This window comes from Bufo gargarizans, chromosome 10 (assembly GCF_014858855.1).
Source record: "Bufo gargarizans isolate SCDJY-AF-19 chromosome 10, ASM1485885v1, whole genome shotgun sequence".
Classification (NCBI taxonomy): Eukaryota; Metazoa; Chordata; class Amphibia; order Anura; family Bufonidae; genus Bufo; species Bufo gargarizans.
Window position 1 is genome coordinate 32,944,552 of NC_058089.1, and position 19,614 is coordinate 32,964,165.

General features: G+C 47.6%; 1 protein-coding gene across 2 annotated transcripts in view; it reads right to left on the minus strand.

Annotated features, from left to right (window-relative positions):
* PNPLA2 (patatin like phospholipase domain containing 2) overlaps nucleotides 1-4,596 on the minus strand; it is a 41,794-nt gene extending 37,198 nt beyond the window's left edge. For both annotated transcript variants that reach the window (XR_006386887.1, XM_044269423.1), the window contains exon 1: nucleotides 4,184-4,596. Coding sequence is in view for 1 of the 2 variants with exons in the window: in XM_044269423.1 (XP_044125358.1) it covers nucleotides 4,184-4,370 (187 nt within the window). In the remaining variant the exon portion in view is untranslated. The remainder of the gene's footprint in view (nucleotides 1-4,183) is intronic.
* Between the last annotated feature and the right edge of the window lie 15,018 nt (nucleotides 4,597-19,614).

Sequence of the window (19,614 nt, forward strand, 5' to 3'; positions counted from 1 at the left end):
GAACCCCTTTAAATAGTCACTAACCTTTCATACAACTTTGTATAAATCAATAGCGACCACAAGATACTGTGTAATATATCTTATCATGGAGAAATGCCTAGTTCTCATGCCATCAGCTGTTTACCTCTCCCCTCCCCCCTTTCTAAATGATTTATACTTTGAAACCTTCCTTAAAGCCCATCTGTCAGCAGATTTGTACCTATGACACTGGCTGAGCTGTTACATGTGCACTTGGCAGCTTAAGACCTCTGTGTTGATTCCATGTTCATATGTGTCCACATTACTGAGAAAAATGTTTTCATATATGCAAATGAGCCTCTAGGAGCAACGGGGGCGTTGCCATTACACCTAGAGGCTCTGCTCTCTCTGCAACTACCGTGTCCTTTGCACCTTGATTGACAGGACCAGTTGTGATGATGTTTACGCTGCCGGCCCTGTCAAAGTCCAGAGGACGTGGCAGTGGCAGAGAAAGCAGAGCCTCCAGGTGTAATGACAACGCCCCCGTTGCTCCTAGAGGCTCATTTTCATATATTAAAACATCATTTTTCTCAGTAATGCGGACACCTATGAACATGGGACCAACACAGATGCCTTCAGCTGCCAAGTGCACATGTAACAGGTCAGCCAGTGTCATAGGTACAAATCTGCTGACAGATGCCCATTAAACCTGTCCAGGAAGGATCATCTCCACTGAAGTATCATACTACACGTCAGTATAAGTCTATGGAGAGGGGAGGGGGAAGGATTGAGCAGGAACTGAGTGACATGGGACTGCACAGCTATATAGGAAGTTTACATCTCAGCACAAGTGCCTTATTCACAACCATACAGGTCAGTACGTCTTTATAATGTCCGCCATGATCCTGGAGCTGCTTCTGATTGAGTAAGGGCTCTTTCACACGAGCGGATGCCGTGCGTGTCATCCTCTGCGTGAAAGAAAGCCAATCCCCTCTCTGGACAGCAGAGAGACAGATCATTAACATGATTGCTAATGCTCTGTGTCTCTCTGTGATCTTTTTACTACAAAATCACAGTGTCAACTTTATCTCACTGTGATTTTGTAGTAAAAAAGGTCACAGAGAGGCACAGAGCATTATCAGTCATGTCAATGCTCCGTGTCTCTGCTGTCCGGAGCGGGGCTTGGCTGTCTTTCACGTACGGTATCCGCTCTTGTGAAAGTGCCCTAAGAGAAGGTTAGGAAGCAGATTCTCCTCTACTTTCTGTGTGCAGTGGATAGGAGCTGGTCTCCACCCACCTTGTCTGAGAGAACCGCAAACTAGACATTCACTTTGCAGAGGAAAAACGCTAACAATACCAGATACAAGTGATATAATGGCCACAAATACAAACTCTGTACTAGTGATTAATGCAGAGTTTGTGGACGGTTAGATACGCTTTAACTATTCGACTGCCTCAGTATATGACTCCAGATAAAAGACACGCAGAACAGGTAAGAAATGCTTTACAAGTATAATAAAAGTATAATAAAAATGATCAAAACAGCTCCACCTGTGACTGTGTCATCGAGGGGTGACTCGGCCATTACTACAGGCCAGCACTATGCTCCCGTGACCCTGGCTGAGTAAGCTGAAATATAGCGGAGCGCATAGAGCGTGCAGCCGGTCTATAGACAGCAGGCACGTGCTCGCCAGAATACAGGGGGACCGCGACGACTGCTCAGGAAGATACCTAGAATTACAGATTTACATCACCGATGGTCAGGCGCATCAGCTGGACCTCGGAGCAGGATACGGCTGCCCAGATTTTCCGTAGATCGCTATCCCCTGCTTCCTACATAGCCAATCCTTGCACACCTCTGTCCCATAGTTTGGAAAGTAGAGCGCTTGTCTCCTTTCGCCCTCGTTATCATTGTCTATGACGATCTTTAGGCGTTTCACCAGAAGACTGCCGTGCATGACCTGCATCTCGGAGAAACCATAGAGCCTGCACATAGGAGACAGGTCCGCCCGTTATATGTAGGGGCCTCTGACACTTTCTACCACCGATGGCGTCTAGCAGCAGCTTGCTCCCCTCTCCCCGTTGGCAGCGATCAGCTGAGCATGCATGTTTATCTGGCTGTAGGTTGGCATAGCTGGTGGCTGGGTTGGTGAGTGTTCGGCCAAAAGCTATTGAAGATGCCCTAAAGGGGTATTCCCATCACAGACAATGGGGGCTTATCGCTAGAATATGCCTCCATGGTCTGATAGGTGCGGCTCCCACCTCTAGAACCCACACCGAGAACGGAGTGAAGGTGACGGAGGGCACACTGCGTATGCGAAGCCGCCCTCCGTTCATTTCTTCGGGGCAGACAAAAATAGGCGAGCGCTGGCTCAGCTATTTCCGTCAGCCCCATAGAAATAAATAGGAGCGGTGGCCGCGCAAGAGCGGTGGACTCCTATTCACTTGTATGGGGAGAGCGTCTGGCGGTGGCTGGATCCTGGAAAACCAGCCACCACTCTCCCCACACCGTTCTCGGCGTAGGTGAGGGTTCTAGAGGTGGGACCCGCACCTATAAGACAATAGGGGCATTTCCTAGAGATATGCCCCCATTGTCTGTGATGGGAATACCCCTTTAAAGGGGGTGTGCCAGGTTATAATGAGTCTTGGGATCTGACTGCCCACCGCTCACCACTCATACAGGCAGGCACATGGCGCCCATCAGCTGGGGGGGCATACCCTCACAGTCAGACTTATCTCTTATAATGTGGAAACTTTGCACAACCCCTTTAAAGGAGCTGTCTGGTTCAGAGCTGAACCCCCCCCCCCCGGGCGGAGGCTTCCACCCAGCAGCGGCTCTGATGGGCTAAAGCCTACCCATCAGTGCAGGGGACGTCACCGGGCTCACTGCTGGGCGATTCAGCGCAGGGCAAAGGAGGAGAGCATCGGAGCTTGGAATGCCCCGATGCTCTTGTCAGGGGGGCTGCCTGGGGGAAATTCAGCTCTGAACCCGGACAACCCCTTTAAGCTTTAAAGGAGCTGTCCACTCTGGGTGATCCCTTTTTTGTTAGATAAGGCTATGTTCACATTAGCGTTTTGGAATCCGGCAGGCTGTTCTGTCAGAAGCGGATAATGTCGGGGACTACAATGGGATCCTGCACGGACTTTTTGTCCGGCATTTATGCTGGAAAGCGATTGGATCCTCATTGGTTCCCGGCATTGTCAGGCTCTGCCAGATTCCGTAACTCTGATGTGAACATAGCCTTACAAGGTGTCCTGTTGCTGAAATCTATGGGGGAACCCCACCACCAAAATTGCTCAGCCCCCTGTAACGTCAGCAATTCCCCCTGAAATCAGTACACTGCCATATAATGGATGGGTGTGCCTGTCCTCCAGACTAAAGGTCCTCTACGCTGCGCTCAGGGCGCATTTACACATGGCAGATTTTCCTGCAGACTAACAGCTCGGGGCAGCATGAAAATGGATTTCTGCCAGCTCCATCCCCGCAACAGGTGTGTGTGAGCGCCCCCTTCCAGGACCAGCTAACTAATAAATAGACGACCCCCATATAACGGGAGGAATCTGCCAGATCGTCTTCTGTACAATTATTAAAGGGGTCCTCTCGCTTAAACAACTAATGTATTTTGATTGTCAACATTTCTTCCTTTGCTGGCTTGATTCATTTTTTCCATCACATTATACACTGCTCGTTTCCATGGTTACGACCACCCTGTAATCCATCATCAGCGGTGGACACTACAGGAAAAAGCTCAGGCCTCTCTGGTGGCCAGGACCGTGGCAGTGTGCATAGTCCGCAACTTTCTCCTATAGTGTGCGACCACTGCTGCTGGATTGCAGGGTGGTCGTACACGTAACCATGGAAACAAGCAGTGTATATTGTGATGGAAAAGGAATCAAACCAGTAAAGGAGTCAATGTGGACAATCAGAGTACATTAGTAACTGGGCCTTGTGTTGACTTTCTTTACATGATAAGTGCCACTTGCTGAAGTGAGAGGACCCCTTTAAGGCACCATATTTCCTGACAGGTGGTGTGAAGGACCGGTCCCCTCTCTAGCCCAGGGATTAGCAACCTACTACAACTCCCAGCATGCCCATAGAGGCGAATGGAGCATGCTGGGAGTAGTAGTGTCACCTCTGCTAGCCTAGCAGCAGGTTCCTCCTTTATTGAGGTCTATGGACACATATACCTAGAGGGCAGTGTGAAGCATGCCCAGCAGCACTCACCCAGGCAGGCTCCGCTCACCAGCGCCGTGGCGGTCAGGGCACCGGCAGAGGCTCCGTAGATGTTTCTGGCATTTTCCACCAGGAAGGGGGCATGCTCCTTCAGACAACTGGCGACCCCGATGTGGTAGATCCCCAGGAAACCGCAGCCGGCGAACGAGATGTTCCAGGTGGAGTCCAGGGGGAACATGTCCGGGGGTCCTGCTGCCCTTCTTCTGCAACGGAGAAGCCGCACTCGTCAGACGGTACCGCAGCTGTGTCACGCACTCCCTCGCTTTAAGGTTTACCGCAGCCGTGCGACATTTAGCTCTCGGACTGTGTCCCCGCAGCCTTTTGTAGCCCCGGTGTCCTGGCCCCTGCGCCTTATTTTCCTTCCAATTCCTGGTATGGACTGGCGGCAGCGGGGGCGGAGCTGTCACAGGAGGAAAACAGCGGCCGCTCCAATGGGCGGCGGAGGAGCCGCTACACCCTCAGCAGGGGGCGGGGCCCGCCGTGCTCCCCGCCCCCACTGTCACCGCTCCGGGACTTGTGTCCTACATCAGCACGGTTCACGTGCCTTCTCCATGACTTCCCAGAAGACGCAGTACCAGTCCTGCCGTCTGCTGTCATACTGCGACAATTAGCGCTTAACCCCTCAGTGGCCGGCTTTTTGTTTTCTTTCATTGACAGGGCTGTTAGTTGTAGGCATTGTTTTGGTGCTGTTTGAGGGTCAATGTAAAAATTTCTTCCTTGCGAATATAGAAAAAAAAAGCCATTTCTGACATTGTTTTTTTGTGTTTTATTGTTTACACTACATATTTCATACAGAATATCCTGGGAAATGAGTTGTTCAGGATATTTCGGTCATGTGGATACTGAATAAGCTTATTTTATTAACTGCTTCATGAAAAATCGCTTACTTAGGTCCCATGCAAACGAGTGTGTGACGTCCGGGCCCAGATTGCGGCCCGCAAACAGCCGATCTGCAATATACGGGCCAGGACGTATTTTGCACCGCATCACGGATGCAGACCCATTCCCATGAATGGGTCAGCAATCCGGAAGGTACACAGCGGAGGCACGGAACCCCACAGAAGTTTCTCATCAGAGCCTCAATCTCCATCAGACCTCAGATCAGACCCTCAATCTCCATCAGACCCTCAATCTCCATCAGACCTCAGATCAGACCCTCAATCTTCATCAGACCTCAGATCAGACACTCAATCTCCATCAGACCTCAGATCAGACCCTCAATCTCCATCAGACCCTCAATCTCCATCAGACCTCAGATCAGACCCTCAATCTCCATCAGACCTCCAATCTTCATCAGACCCCCTATCTTCATGGGACCTCAGATCAGAACCCCACTCTTTATCAGACCTCTGATCAGACTCCCAATCTCCATCAGACCTCAGATCAGACCCTCAATCTCCATCAGACCTCAGATCAGACCCTCAATCTCCATCAGACCTCAAATCAGACACTCAATCTCCATCGGACCCTCAATCTCCATCAGACCTCAGATCAGACCCTCAATCTCCATCAGACCTCCAATCTTCATCAGACCCCCTATCTTCATGGGACCTCAGATCAGAACCCCACTCTTTATCAGACCTCTGATCAGACTCCCAATCTCCATCAGACCTCAGATCAGACCCTCAATCTCCATCAGACCTCAGATCAGACCCTCAATCTCCATCAGACCTCAAATCAGACACTCAATCTCCATCGGACCCTGTAAATGTAAAAATTTCTTCCTTGCGAATATAGAAAAAAAAGCCATTTCTGACATTGTTTTTTTGTGTTTTATTGTTTACACTACATATTTCATACAGAATATCCTGGGAAATGAGTTGTTCAGGATATTTCGGTCATGTGGATACTGAATAAGCTTATTTTATTAACTGCTTCATGAAAAATCGCTTACTTAGGTCCCTTGCAGACGAGTGTGTGACGTCCGGGCCCCGCAAACAGCCGATCTGCAATATACGGGCCAGGACGTATTTTGCACCGCATCACGGATGCAGACCCATTCCCATGAATGGGTCAGCAATCCGGAAGGTACACAGCGGAGGCACGGAACCCCACAGAAGTTTCTCTCCGTGCCTCCGCACCGCAAAAAAATAAAGCATGTTCTATTTTTTTTTTCAGATACAGACGGATCACTTACCCAGGATTAAGCTGATTGGGTCTGCATCTGTCTGCGGAAACTGCATGGATGTTGCCTGTGCATTGGGGACCGCAAATTGTGGTCCCTAATGGTCCCTAACAGCCGTGTGCATGAGGTCTTAGTATTACTTTTTGCTATATTTTTCTTTTGATCTAAAATGTTTTATACATTTTTTAATTATCATACCTCAGATCAGACCTCCAATATTCATCAGACCTTACATCAGACCCCCTATCTTCATCAGACCTCAAATGAAAACCTCAATCTCCATCAGACCTCAGATCAGACCCTCCATCTCCATCAGACCTCAAATCAGACCCTCAATCTCCATCAGCTCTCAGATCAGACCCTTAATCTCCATCAGACCTCAGATCAGACCCTCAATCTCCATCAGAGCCTCAATCTCCATCAGACCTCAGATCAGAGCCTCAATCTCCATCAGACCTCAGATCAGACCCTCAATCTCCATCAGACCCTCAATCTCCATCAGACCTCAGATCAGACCCTCAATCTACATCAGAGCCTCAATCTCCATCAGACCTCAGATCAGACCCTCAATCTCCATCAGACCTCAGATCAGACCCTCAATCTCCATCAGACCCTCAATCTCCATCAGACCTCAGATCAGACCCTCAATCTTCATCAGACCTCAGATCAGACACTCAATCTCCATCAGACCTCAGATCAGACCCTTAATCTCCATCAGACCCTCAATCTCCATCAGACCTCAGATCAGACCCTCAATCTCCATCAGACCTCCAATCTTCATCAGACCCCCTATCTTCATGGGACCTCAGATCAGAACCCCACTCTTTATCAGACCTCTGATCAGACTCCCAATCTCCATCAGACCTCAGATCAGACCCTCAATCTCCATCAGACCTCAAATCAGACACTCAATCTCCATCGGACCCTCAATCTCCATCAGACCTCAGATCAGACCCTCAATCTCCATCAGACCTCAGATCAGACCCTCAATCTTCATCAGACCTCAGATCAGACCCTCAATCTCCATCAGACCCTCAATCTCCATCAGACCTCAGATCAGACCCTCAATCTCCATCAGACCTTCAATCTTCATCAGACCCCCTATCTTCATGGGACCTCAGATCAGAACCCCACTCTTTATCAGACCTCTGATCAGACTCCCAATCTTCATTAGACCGCAGATCAGAATCCTAATCTTCATCAGACCTGAGATTAGATCCCCACTCTTTATCAGACCTGAGATTAGATCCCCACTCTTCATCAGACATTAGATCAGACCCCAATCTTCATCAGACCTCAAATCAGAACCCCAATCTTCATCAGACCTTAGATCAGACCTGCAATCTTCATCAGACCTCAAATCAGAACCCCACTCTTCATCAGACCTCAGATCAGATAGAAAATAAAATAAAATAACTAAATATACTTCTCCTGCACCAGACGGTGCCGCCACTCTGGAGATCTAGCGCGCTCTTCCTGCAGCACTGTACTATGACGGTGCACAATATATTTCAAGTGTGTGCGACTTTTTGATCACTTTTTATAAAAAATGATTGGGTAGTTGAAGTGACAACTTCCCGTTTTTTCCCGTTACACCATTTGCCGTATCCTATTAATATTGTTATATTTTAATTGTATGGGTATTTTCGCACGCGGCGATGCCCATGATGTGCTTCCGTGGGGTTCCGATCCGTGCTTCCGTTCAGCAAAAAAAATAGAACTTGTTCTATTTTTTTGCAGAACGGACGGATCACGGACCCATTCAAGTGTAATGGGTCTGGATCCGTCCCGGCCGCCGCATGGACGTTGCCCGTGCATTGGGGACCGCAAATTGCTGTCCCCAATGCACGGAATGGAACTATAACGGCCGTGTGCAAGAGGCCTTACCGCGCAGATTCAGCCTGTTTACTCGCTGGGCACACACTGACCATACAGTATATGATAAATGGGCTTTCATCTTCTATGGCAGTAAACAGAACAGGGATGTTGGCAAGTGCCACGCTGTGTATTGTTTACTTGGTCTTGGGGTATGTGTGCACAGACTGTTCATGGATGCAGTGTTTGTGCCAAGTAAGTGGCCTGGCATGTGGGGAGGGCAATACAGACGCAGGAGGACAGCACTAATGATGTATTAAATGGACAGATTGCTATTAGAAGGGTCCCTACAATTTGCACAAACCTTTTTTACCACAAAAAAAAACGGAATGAAAACTGCATGTGTTAATTTTTGGTCACTTGTGCTTTTTGCTGCATTTCTTTGCAAACGGTGGTCCAGATTTACTAATTCTATAGATGGCATATGGGGTCTCTGGTTGCCCCCCACCCTGCCCTACCAGAGGATCCCCCTAATTTATTAGGATGTCTCATCATAAGTTAGGCGCACCTTCAGCAGACCGTGTGCCTGGAGTTAAAAACGACTCCGGCCCCTGACAGAAGTAGTTTTTACTCCTCTTTTATGCCATAAAAGAAAAGTAAATTTGCCGGAGCCGAAGGCACTTCTGAGTTGCAGGGGTGGCGTAAAAACACCCCTGTGACAAAATATTGTTGTATGGGCATTTAAAAAGTCACAAAAAATTTTTTACTCCAAAAACTGGCACAAAAATGTTCATAAATGACCCCCCAATGGTCTCTGTACCAACTATTGGTTGGCTTACTTTGAGACAGAATTTTATGCCAGAACTGCGGCGCAATTTTGGAGCTACATGACGCATCTCAGGCTACTCCCTCTTGTTGAGCAGAGGATTTGTCAAGAACTAGATGCGCTAAAAAGAGCCAAAAATGCACCAAGTTTAGTCAGATTTTACAACTGTCCAGTTAAACTGACATTAGTAAGGGCTCATTCACACGACCGTTGGTGTCCCGTTCCCGTATTGCGGACAGCATTTGCGGATCCGCAATACACGGGCACCGTTCCGTTGTCATTCCGCATCACGGAAGCGGACCCATTCATTTCAATAGGTCCGCAAATGCGGAGATGCGGAACGGAAGCACGGAATGGAGCACTACAGAAGCACTCCTGAGTGCTTTCTGGGGTTCCGTTCCGTGCCTCCGCAGCGCAAAAAGATAGAACATGCTCTATCTTTTTGCCGGACGGAGGGATCGCGGACCCATTCAGGTGAATGGGTCTGCGATCCCCATGCGCCTGCCCCACGGAAGGTGCCCGTGCATTGTGGATCGCAATTTGCGGTCCACAGCACGGGCTTCACACGTTCGTGTGAACGAGCCCTAAATCTGCTACAGTGTGTTTTTTTCATGGTGTTTTTCCCCTTCAAGAGAGGGTGATGCAAAAATACCTGAAAAACGCCAATAGCTCCAACATTCTGCATTTTTTTAAAACGCAACCAGAGAGACAAGAGACGCCACCTAATTAACAAAAAAGCCAACAGCACAAAAAAAAAACATTTCATCCTTCCCGCAGATCTTCAGCTAACATCTGGAGCTGATGTGTTCAACACAAAAAATGCTACTAAAAACACTATAGTGCAGAGAAACTCCACAAAAAACCTGCGCCCTAAAACAATTACCAGTGTAACCTAGATGACCGTGTGGTACCTGAGCAGGTGCGTGCTGATAAATGCCCAGGCACCTGGTAGGTGCCATCTGTCTGTATTTGCTAATCTGCACTTTTGCTGCTAGTTTATAGTGTTTTTTGTTTGTTCAACCAACGCTGAGATGGCAAAATGCTGTCTCATATCCGAGACTAATAAAGTGACCGGACAGGCTACATAGCAAATTTCCAGAGTCATGAAAGGAAACGGTCGTTTAGCAATGCAAGGGTTAACCTGATAATTCTAGGCATATTTACAATATGTGGTCACTAGGCATTATCACGTTCATGGTTTGTGACAGCAATATACTTGCCATATGACCTTAGGCTAGGGTGCCACAGACACGTATGCGCTCCTAGGAACTCAATGTCTTCCTATGAAGGGAAAAGTCGTCTTGCAGACTCAGCTTTAGCAAGCTCTCCACACTCTGCAGACTCTAGGTTGGCTTATAAACTGGGACGAGTCACAGTTGATCCCATCTACCATGAGAACATTCCTAGGGTTTGTGATCGACTCACAGCGAATGACCCTGTTCTTGTTGCCACAGAGGAGAGACAGAGTAATAAAAGCTGCAGAATTTCTACTTCCACCCAGACGGGTGTCTATCAGGGTTCTTATGAGGATGTTAGGCCACATGTCAGCATCTGCGGAGGCAGTTCCGTGGGCCTTATGGCATCTACGCGCACTTCAGGAAGAAGTTTTAACGGTTTGGAGTCGCAAGCCAAAGGACTTGGACCGGATGCACTCCCTGTCTGTAAAAGTCCGTTCTTCACTCAGGTGGTGGAGGAACCTAACAGATGGGAGGTCATTGATCCAACCCTGTTGGATTACGTTGACCACAGACGCCTCCCTTCTAGGTTGGGGAGCCCATCTGGAGGACAATCCAGTACAAGGTACCTGTAGTCCTCAGGAGAGACTCCTCTCTTCCAATTTGAGGGAGTTGAGAGTGGTTGGACTAGCCCTCAATTATTTTGGTCCTCTCATCCGCAGTCAAGCGGTGAGAGTCCGGACCGACAACACAACAGTAGTTGCCTACCTAAACAGACAGGGAGGAACGAAATCCTAAACTCTCCTGAGGGAGGTGGGACTAATTCTCTCTTGGGCAGAGACCAACCTATCCCACTTAGTGGCGGTTCATATCAGAGGAGACCTCATTATAGTGGCAGATCGCCTAAGCCGGGGCCTTCCCGTTCCAGGGGAATGGTCATTGAACAAGAACATCTTTTCCAGGATTGTCCAGCGCTGGGGTACTCCTGAGATCGATCTGATGGCAACTCGATTGAACGCCAAGGTGAACAGGTTCTGCTCCCTTTACAAGGAGGACAATCCTGTAGCGATAGACGCTCTGTCCATAACTTGGAGGTTTTAGGCTGGCTTATGTGTTCCCTCCAATTTCCATGATACCAAGGGTATTGATCAAGCAAGACCAGACCTCAGTGATAGCCATCATACCATTCTGGCCAAAGAGGTCTTGGTTCACCCAGCTCATGCAGATGAGTCAAGGCACATATTGGACACTTCCCCTAATACAGGTCCTAGTGTACAGGGGAGGGCTGGCAGCCTTAGTCCTGGGGGGCAAATCCAGTGGCCCATTTTAGCCCCGCCCATTATTAAAGCCCCTCCTACATATAATAGGCCACTCCCAACAAACACTGTACCGCTGACATTCTATTGTTGCGGCCTGTCTCTACAAATCATACAGAGAGAGGGGAGGCCTGTCCTGGCTGCACTGCCTGCTTCACATTATACAATAAACAGCAGGCTACAGCCAGGAAGCTCCTCTGCTCTCCTCCCTCCCCTGATCCTGCTCAGGGCTTGTGATTCCCCCCACAATCTGTCACCGCCCGTGGCCTGCTGCCCCCTTTCATCGTCCTCACCCAGCTCTGAATCCTCCTTCTGCAAATGGCAGGGGAAGGAGCCGGAGCATCTCCTCTCCTACATAGCGCCACCTACCTCTTACATCCAGTGATGTCACCTTTGTTGTAGACGTTCTCTTTCCTCATCTTCTCCATTCAGACCAGACCGCCATGATAATTTTTCCTCAATCTCCCGTCTCTGCAGAGATTGACAAACAGACATTAGTTTCCCACATTTCCATCATCTTCACATCTTCTGAACACCCTTTCCTGCCACCCCAATACTAAAATGCAGAAACAGTCCCCCTGGAAATACTACTACCACACAGATAGTGCCCCTAATACTGTGCCCGCTGTGCCCCCAATACTATACTGCAGAAACAGTACCCCTGGGAATACTACTACCACACAGATAGTGCCCCCTTCAACAATTATTGGCACACAGTGCTCTAAAAAATAACTGCGCCCAGACACTAATAGTATAAAGATAATGTCCCCAAAAATAATTGTGCTAAGCTGATACTATGCCAGGGTGCCCCCCAAAGTAACAGTGCTCCCCAAAATCCCACCAATAGAAATAATTCTCTGCCAGAGCACACTTAGTAGTAATAATGCCCCTTTAGTGCCCTAGTAATCATGTTCCTCATAGCCCCCCAGTACTAGTAAAGCTCCCCATAATACCCCCTAGTAGTACTAATTCTCCCTATAATATGACAGTACATGAACTACCCCCGCTTAGTGCCCACAGTTCAGCTTATGTCTCCATAATGCATGCCAGTATAAAATACCCCTATATAGTGCCCCAGTAAATGCCCTCATAGTGCTCCTCTCCCCCTTCCCCATAGTGTCCCCCATAATATGCCAGTAAAAAAATGCCCCTTCTTAGTGCCACCATATGCCCCAATAGTGCTCCACTCCCCCATAGTGCCCCAAATAATGCCCCATAGTGCTGCTCTCCCCGATAGTGCCTCCCATAACGTGCCAGTAAAAAATGCCCCCTTAGTGCCACCAAATGCCATAGTGCCCCCCATAATGTTCCAATACAAAAGGCCCCTTTAGAGCCCCCACTTCCCCATAGTGCCCCCAAATAATGCCCCTATAGTAACACCAGATGCCCCATAGTGCTGCTCTCCCCTATAGTGCCCCCCAGAATGTGCCAATAATTTAAAAAAAGCCACTTTAGAGCCCCAAGATACACCCATAGTGCTCCTCTCCCCCATAATGTGCCAGTAAGAAATGCCCCCATAGTGCCAGCTCTTCCAATAGTGTAAGGCCCCCCATAGTGCCAGCTCCCCCCAATAGTGCCAGCTCCCCCATAGTGCCAGATCCCCCCATAGTGCCAGCTCCCCTATAGTGCAAGCCCCCCATAGTGCCAGATCCCCCCCATAGTGCCAGCTCCCCCCATAGTGCCAGCTCCCCCCCCATAGTGCCAGCTCCCCCCCACATAGTGCCAGCTCCCCTATAGTGCAAGCCCCCCATAGTGCCAGATCCCCCAATAGTGCCAGCTCCCCCCCAATAGTGCCAGCTCCCCCAATAGTGCTAGCCCCCCCATAGTGCCAAATCCACCCCCCCCATAGTGCCAGCCCCCCATAGTGCCAGCTCCCCCCAATAGTGCCAGCTCCCCCTCAATAGTGCGAGCTCCCCCCAATAGTGCCAGCTCCCCCCCATAGTGCCAGATCCACCCCCCCCCCATAGTGCCAGCCCCCCCATAGTGCCAGCTCCCCCCCAATAGTGCCAGCTCCCCCCAATAGTGCCAGCCCCCCTATAGTGCCAGATCCCCCCGGGCCCCCCCCCCAATAGTGCCAGATCCCCCCAATAGTGCCAGATCCCCCCATAGTGCTAGCTCCCCCATAGTGCTAGCTCCCCCATAGTGCCAGCCCTCCTATAGTGCTATCCCCCCTATAGTGCCAGCCCCCAATACAGGGAGTGAAGAATTATTAGGCAAATGAGTATTTTGACCACATCATCCTCTTTATGCATGTTGTCTTACTCCAAGCTGTATAGGCTCAAAAGCCTACTACCAATTAAGCATATTAGGTGATGTGCATCTCTGTAATGAGAAGGGGTGTGGTCTAATGACATCAACACCCTATATCAGGTGTGCATAATTATTAGGCAACTTCCTTTCCTTTGGCAAAATGGGTCAAAAGAAGGACTTGATAGGCTCAGAAAAGTCAAAAATAGTGAGATATCTTGCAGAGGGATGCAGCACTCTTAAAATTGCAAAGCTTCTGAAGCGTGATCATCGAACAATCAAGCGTTTCATTCAAAATAGTCAACAGGGTCGCAAGAAGCGTGTGGAAAAACCAAGGCGCAAAATAACTGCCCATGAACTGAGAAAAGTCAAGCGTGCAGCTGCCAAGATGCCACTTGCCACCAGTTTGGCCATATTTCAGAGCTGCAACATCACTGGAGTGCCCAAAAGCACAAGGTGTGCAATACTCAGAGACATGGCCAAGGTAAGAAAGGCTGAAAGACGACCACCACTGAACAAGACACACAAGCTGAAACGTCAAGACTGGGCCAAGAAATATCTCAAGACTGATTTTTCTAAGGTTTTATGGACTGATGAAATGAGAGTGAGTCTTGATGGGCCCGTGGCTGGATTGGTAAAGGGCAGAGAGCTCCAGTCCGACTCAGACGCCAGCAAGGTGGAGGTGGAGTACTGGTTTGGGCTGGTATCATCAAAGATGAGCTTGTGGGGCCTTTTCGGGTTGAGGAAGGAGTCAAGCTCAACTCCCAGTCCTACTGCCAGTTTCTGGAAGACACCTTCTTCAAGCAGTGGTACAGGCCCTTTGAAAAAGCTTGGCGAAACGTGCGTCAGGGGTCCGCTCACCAGGGATTGTAAGTTTGTTTCCCAGTATTTGTTATGTGTTATTTATATGTGCTGGCTCAGTTCATGTTGATGTGACATGTAGTGCATGCAGGTCATCTATTATGACATCCTTAGTGGGTGTAGGACATATATACTGCTCCTACTGTTGGGCTTACATCCTTTTACTAACTACCAGCACTTGCATTTTGATTTTAACCCCTTGTCTCCTCTGAGCCGATGTTGAGATCATTTTCTGTTTATGAGGGCTGATTGAAGACAAGGGGTTGTGGGTACTATAACATTTCTTGCATATCCTTGGTGGGGCGCTGTTCTGTAGCGCCACCACAGTACTGCATTTCATACTATATTTATCATTAATTGTAATTGTGTCGTTTAAAGTGACATATTAATAAAATATTGTATTTCATATATGTGTGTTTTTTATTGGTTATCAGGAAGAAGTCTGCATCCTTCAAGAAAAACATGATTTTCATGCAGAACAATGCTCCATCACACGCGTCCAAGTACTCCACAGCGTGGCTGGCAAGAAAGGGTATAAAAGAAGAAAATCTAATGACATGGCCTCCTTGTTCACCTGATCTGAACCCCATTGAGAACCTGTGGTCCATCATCAAATGTGAGATTTACAAGGAGGGAAAACAGTACACCTCTCTGAACAGTGTCTGGGAGGCTGTGGTTGCTGCTGCACGCAATGTTGATGGTGAACAGATCAAAACACTGACAGAATCCATGGATGGCAGGCTTTTGAGTGTCCTTGCAAAGAAAGGTGGCTATATTGGTCACTGATTTGTTTTTGTTTTGTTTTTGAATGTCAGAAATGTATATTTGTGAATGTTGAGATGTTATATTGGTTTCACTGGTAAAAATAAATAATTGAAATGGGTATATATTTGTTTTTTGTTAAGTTGCCTAATAATTATGCACAGTAATAGTCACCTGCACACACAGATATCCCCCTAAAATAGCTAAAACTAAAAACAAACTAAAAGCTACTTCCAAAAATATTCAGCTTTGATATTAATGAGTTTTTTGGGTTCATTGAGAACATGGTTGTTGTTCAATAATAAAATTAATCCTCAAAAATACAACTTGCCTAATAATTCTGCACTCCCTGTAGTGCCAGATCTCCACCAATAGTGCCAGCCCCCTTATAGTGCCAGCCCCCCCTATAGTGCCAGATCCCACCACATAGTGCCAGCCCAGCTCCCCCGCAAAGAGGCCCCATGCAGGCCTCTTCTGGCCCGTGTCCCTGCTGTTTGCCGCCCAACTCAGGTGGCGCAATGATAATGACGTCATCGCGCTGCCTGAGCCGGCCTCTGATAGGCTGTAGGCATTAGTGCCTGCGGCCTATCAGAAGAACAGGGGAGGGACACGCCTCTCCCTGAGTCCCTCCCCTGCCACACAGCACCACCCCGCCGCAATTATATCCAGGGCCGCGCCGCCTGTGGTGATCGGCGGTGCGGCCCTGAAGAATAAAAAATATAAATAATTTTTGTTAAAGGGGCGGCCCAGCGGCCGTTTTTTTAGGCGGCCTGGGGGGCAATTGCCTGCCTGCCCCCCGGCCCAGCCCGCCCCTGCTAGTGTATCAGGACAAAGGTTCCTGTATAGATCTGAGGAAGCTCAGTCTGACAGCCTGGAGATAGGCTCCCTTCTAGATGCTAGAGGGTTATCTGCGGAGGTCTTGAGAACAATCTTGCACTCCAGGGCGGAGTCCACAAACAGGAAATACTCCAGGATATACAAGATTTTCCTTCTATGGTGTACTGATAGAGAGGTAGTTCCCTCAGATCCTCCTCTCTCTGCGATTTTACAGTTCCTTCAGGATGGTCTAGACTAGGGTCTAAGCCCATCTACGCTCAGAGCTCATGTCTCTGCCTTGTCGGCATGTATTGGTAGGCCGATTTCTCAAGACCACCTAATCAGGAGGTTCCTTAAAGGAGCTCAGAGACTTAAACCTAGCATCCTGAGACCGAACCCTGAATGGGATCTAGCAATAGTGCTAAAAGGGTTGTGTTCCCCCCCCCCCCCCCCCTTTGAGCCTTTAGAGGAGGTAGACTTGAGATCCTTATCTCTCAAAGTCACCTTTCTAATAGCTATTACCTCTGCTAAAAGAATTGGGGAACTTCAAGCTTTAGGAGCAGCAGAGCCATACTTAACTTTCCTCTAGGACAGGGTCCTGTTGAGATTCCTCCCAACCTTTCTACCAAAGGTTCCTCCATTTGCAAATATTAATCAGACTATAACACTACCAAAGTTTTCCCCTGCTCCAACTTCTCCAGAGGAGGAAGGGTTACTCAACCTGGACATCCTAAGGGTTCTAAATGTGTATTTGGACAGAACAGCGGATTTCAGAAGATCAGAAAATCTCCTTCTATACTACTCGGGAAAAAACTGAGGGCTTAAAGCCTCCAAGCCCACTTTGGTAGGTGGATCAAAGAAGCTATACGTCTGGCCTTTCTGTCCCAAAACTTGTCACCTCCGTCATTTGTGTCTGCCCATTCGACCAGGGCAGTATCCACGTCTTATGCTGAAAGAAAATTAATTCCTTTAGACCAGATTTGCGCTTCCGCCTCTTGGAGTTTCCAGAACACTTTCATTACACATTATCGTATAGACGCAAGGCACTGTTCTAAGTGCTGCTCTCCCATAGGAGGAGGGAGAGATTTTATATATATATAGATATATATATATATATATTTATATATATTATACAGTACAGACCAAAGGTTTGGACACACCTTCTCATTCAAAGAGTTTTCTTTATTTTCATGACTATGAAAATTGTAGATTCACACTGAAGCTGCTTTTTTCTTGCCATAATACAAATTCTAAGGCTACATTCACACGTCAGTATTTTTCTATAATCCGAATTTCGGTCCCTTTTTTGCGGATCCGTTGTTCCTGAAAATGTTTCCGTATGTCATCCGTTTTTTGCGGATCCGCAAAAAACTGAAACATGTATACATTTCAATAATCAAATAAAGTTGTTTGGATTTCTTTGGGAAAAAAATTGGAAAAAAAAATAAAAAAATTGTTATGTGTTTCCAGGAACGGATTCTGCAAAAAACGGATGACATACGGAATGACATCCGAATGTCTTCCGTTTTTTGCGGATCCATTGACTTTGTATTGTACCAGGATCCGAATTTTGCGGAAAAGAATAGGACATGTTTTATATTTAAACGGACATGCGGAACGGAACAACGGAAACGGACAGCACACATTGTGCTGTCCGATTTTTTCCAGGACCCATTGAAAATGAATGGGTCCAGATCTGGTCCTGATCTGTTCCGCAAAAAACGGAACAGATCAGAAAAGAAAAAATGGACGTGTGAATGGACCCTAACAGTCTATTCAGTAGGACTATCAGCTGTGTATCCACCTGACTTCTCCACAACGCAACTGATGGTCCCAACCCCATTTATAAGGCAAGAAATCCCACTTATTAAACCTGACAGGGCACACCTGTGAAGTGAAAACCATTTCAGGTGACTACCTCTTGAAGCTCATCAAGAGAATGCCAAGAGTGTGCAAAGCAGTAATCAAAGCAAAAGGTGGCTACTTTGAAGAACCTAGAATATGACATATTTTCAGTTGTTTCACACTTTTTTGCTATGTATATAATTCCACATGTGTTAATTCATAGTTTTGATGCCTTCAGTGTGAATCTACAATTTTCATAGTCATGAAAATAAAGAAAACTCTTTGAATGAGAAGGTGTGTCCAAACTTTTGGTCTGTACTGTATATATATATATATGCTTACACGAAGATCTTTTTGCCCTCCCAATTTGTGTAAGGTCCTTGCTACTTCCCCACTTGTGCTGCGGGTTAGGGCGAAAGGGAAGCGTCAAATTTGACGTAAATTTGTTTTCCCTTAGTCCTAACAGCAGCACACAAATTTCCCACCCTCTGGGGTGGTGTGGATTACTTGTTAAAGAAAGTGACCCCGTCCAGACAAGGGGTGGGTTATATAGGGGTGGGCATCAGTTAATTAATTAATTAGATACTTGGCAGACATTTTTTGTTCAATAAAATTCTGCCTGTTCTGACCAGCTTCATAGGGGCAAATCCCCACTTGTGCTGCTGTTAGGACTAAGGGAAAACACATTTACGTCAAAATTGACGCGTCTCTTCATCATCTCCATTCCCACAGAGATTCTGACAAGCAGAGCAGAGAGGAAGATGGGGCAGCACTATGGCTCATTGTGGTGAAGTAACTTGTCCTGTGTGATTTGGACAGGTTCTGTGTGTACTGATAGGACAGCAGCCATTTTATTTCTCCTAATGATTGCTCCCCAGACAAAACGAGCCATTATAGCTAATGAAAGGTATTTGTGAATATATTTATTATAAAATAATATTTAAGTATTTTCATTTTTTTTATTCCTGGAGAACCCCTTTAAGTGACAGCAGTTTTTGAGTCAAAGTGACCTTCCTATATATTTCCCCCACCTTTTGAATACACTTATGACTTTGGCTCAAAAGACTGAAATACAACTGCATCTCCCTTCCCCCCCCCCCCAAAAAAAAATGGTCATGTGTGAAACCATCCTAAGGCCTCATGCACACGATTGCAGGCAGCCCGTGCCCGTATTGCGGCCTGCAATCACATTAATGGGTCTGCAGAAAGGAGGCACGGATCAGAAGCACTACCGAGTGCTTCCGTGGGTTTTCTGTCCGTGCCTTCGCACCGCAATAAAGTAGTGTATGCACAACTTTTTTTTGCGGTGCGGACCATCAGATTCCATTCAAATGAATGGGTCTGCATCCGCAGACGGCAGGCACACGGCCATGTGCATGAGGCCGAAAGGCGGCCTTACATGAATTTCAGTTGGGCCATCATGTGTATGGGGGGGTCCTAACAATGTCAGGGGAAAGAAGGACTGAACATGCTGATTTCAACATGCCCAAATCCTTTTTTATTTTTTATCATCGGACACCACAGGTAACTGGTATCAGCTTATTCCCTTCTCTCCACTAAGAACATAAGCAGACAGCTGGGCACGGCCACCTACAGTTGGAGACATTTGTAATATAAATCTGCTGCATGATCCT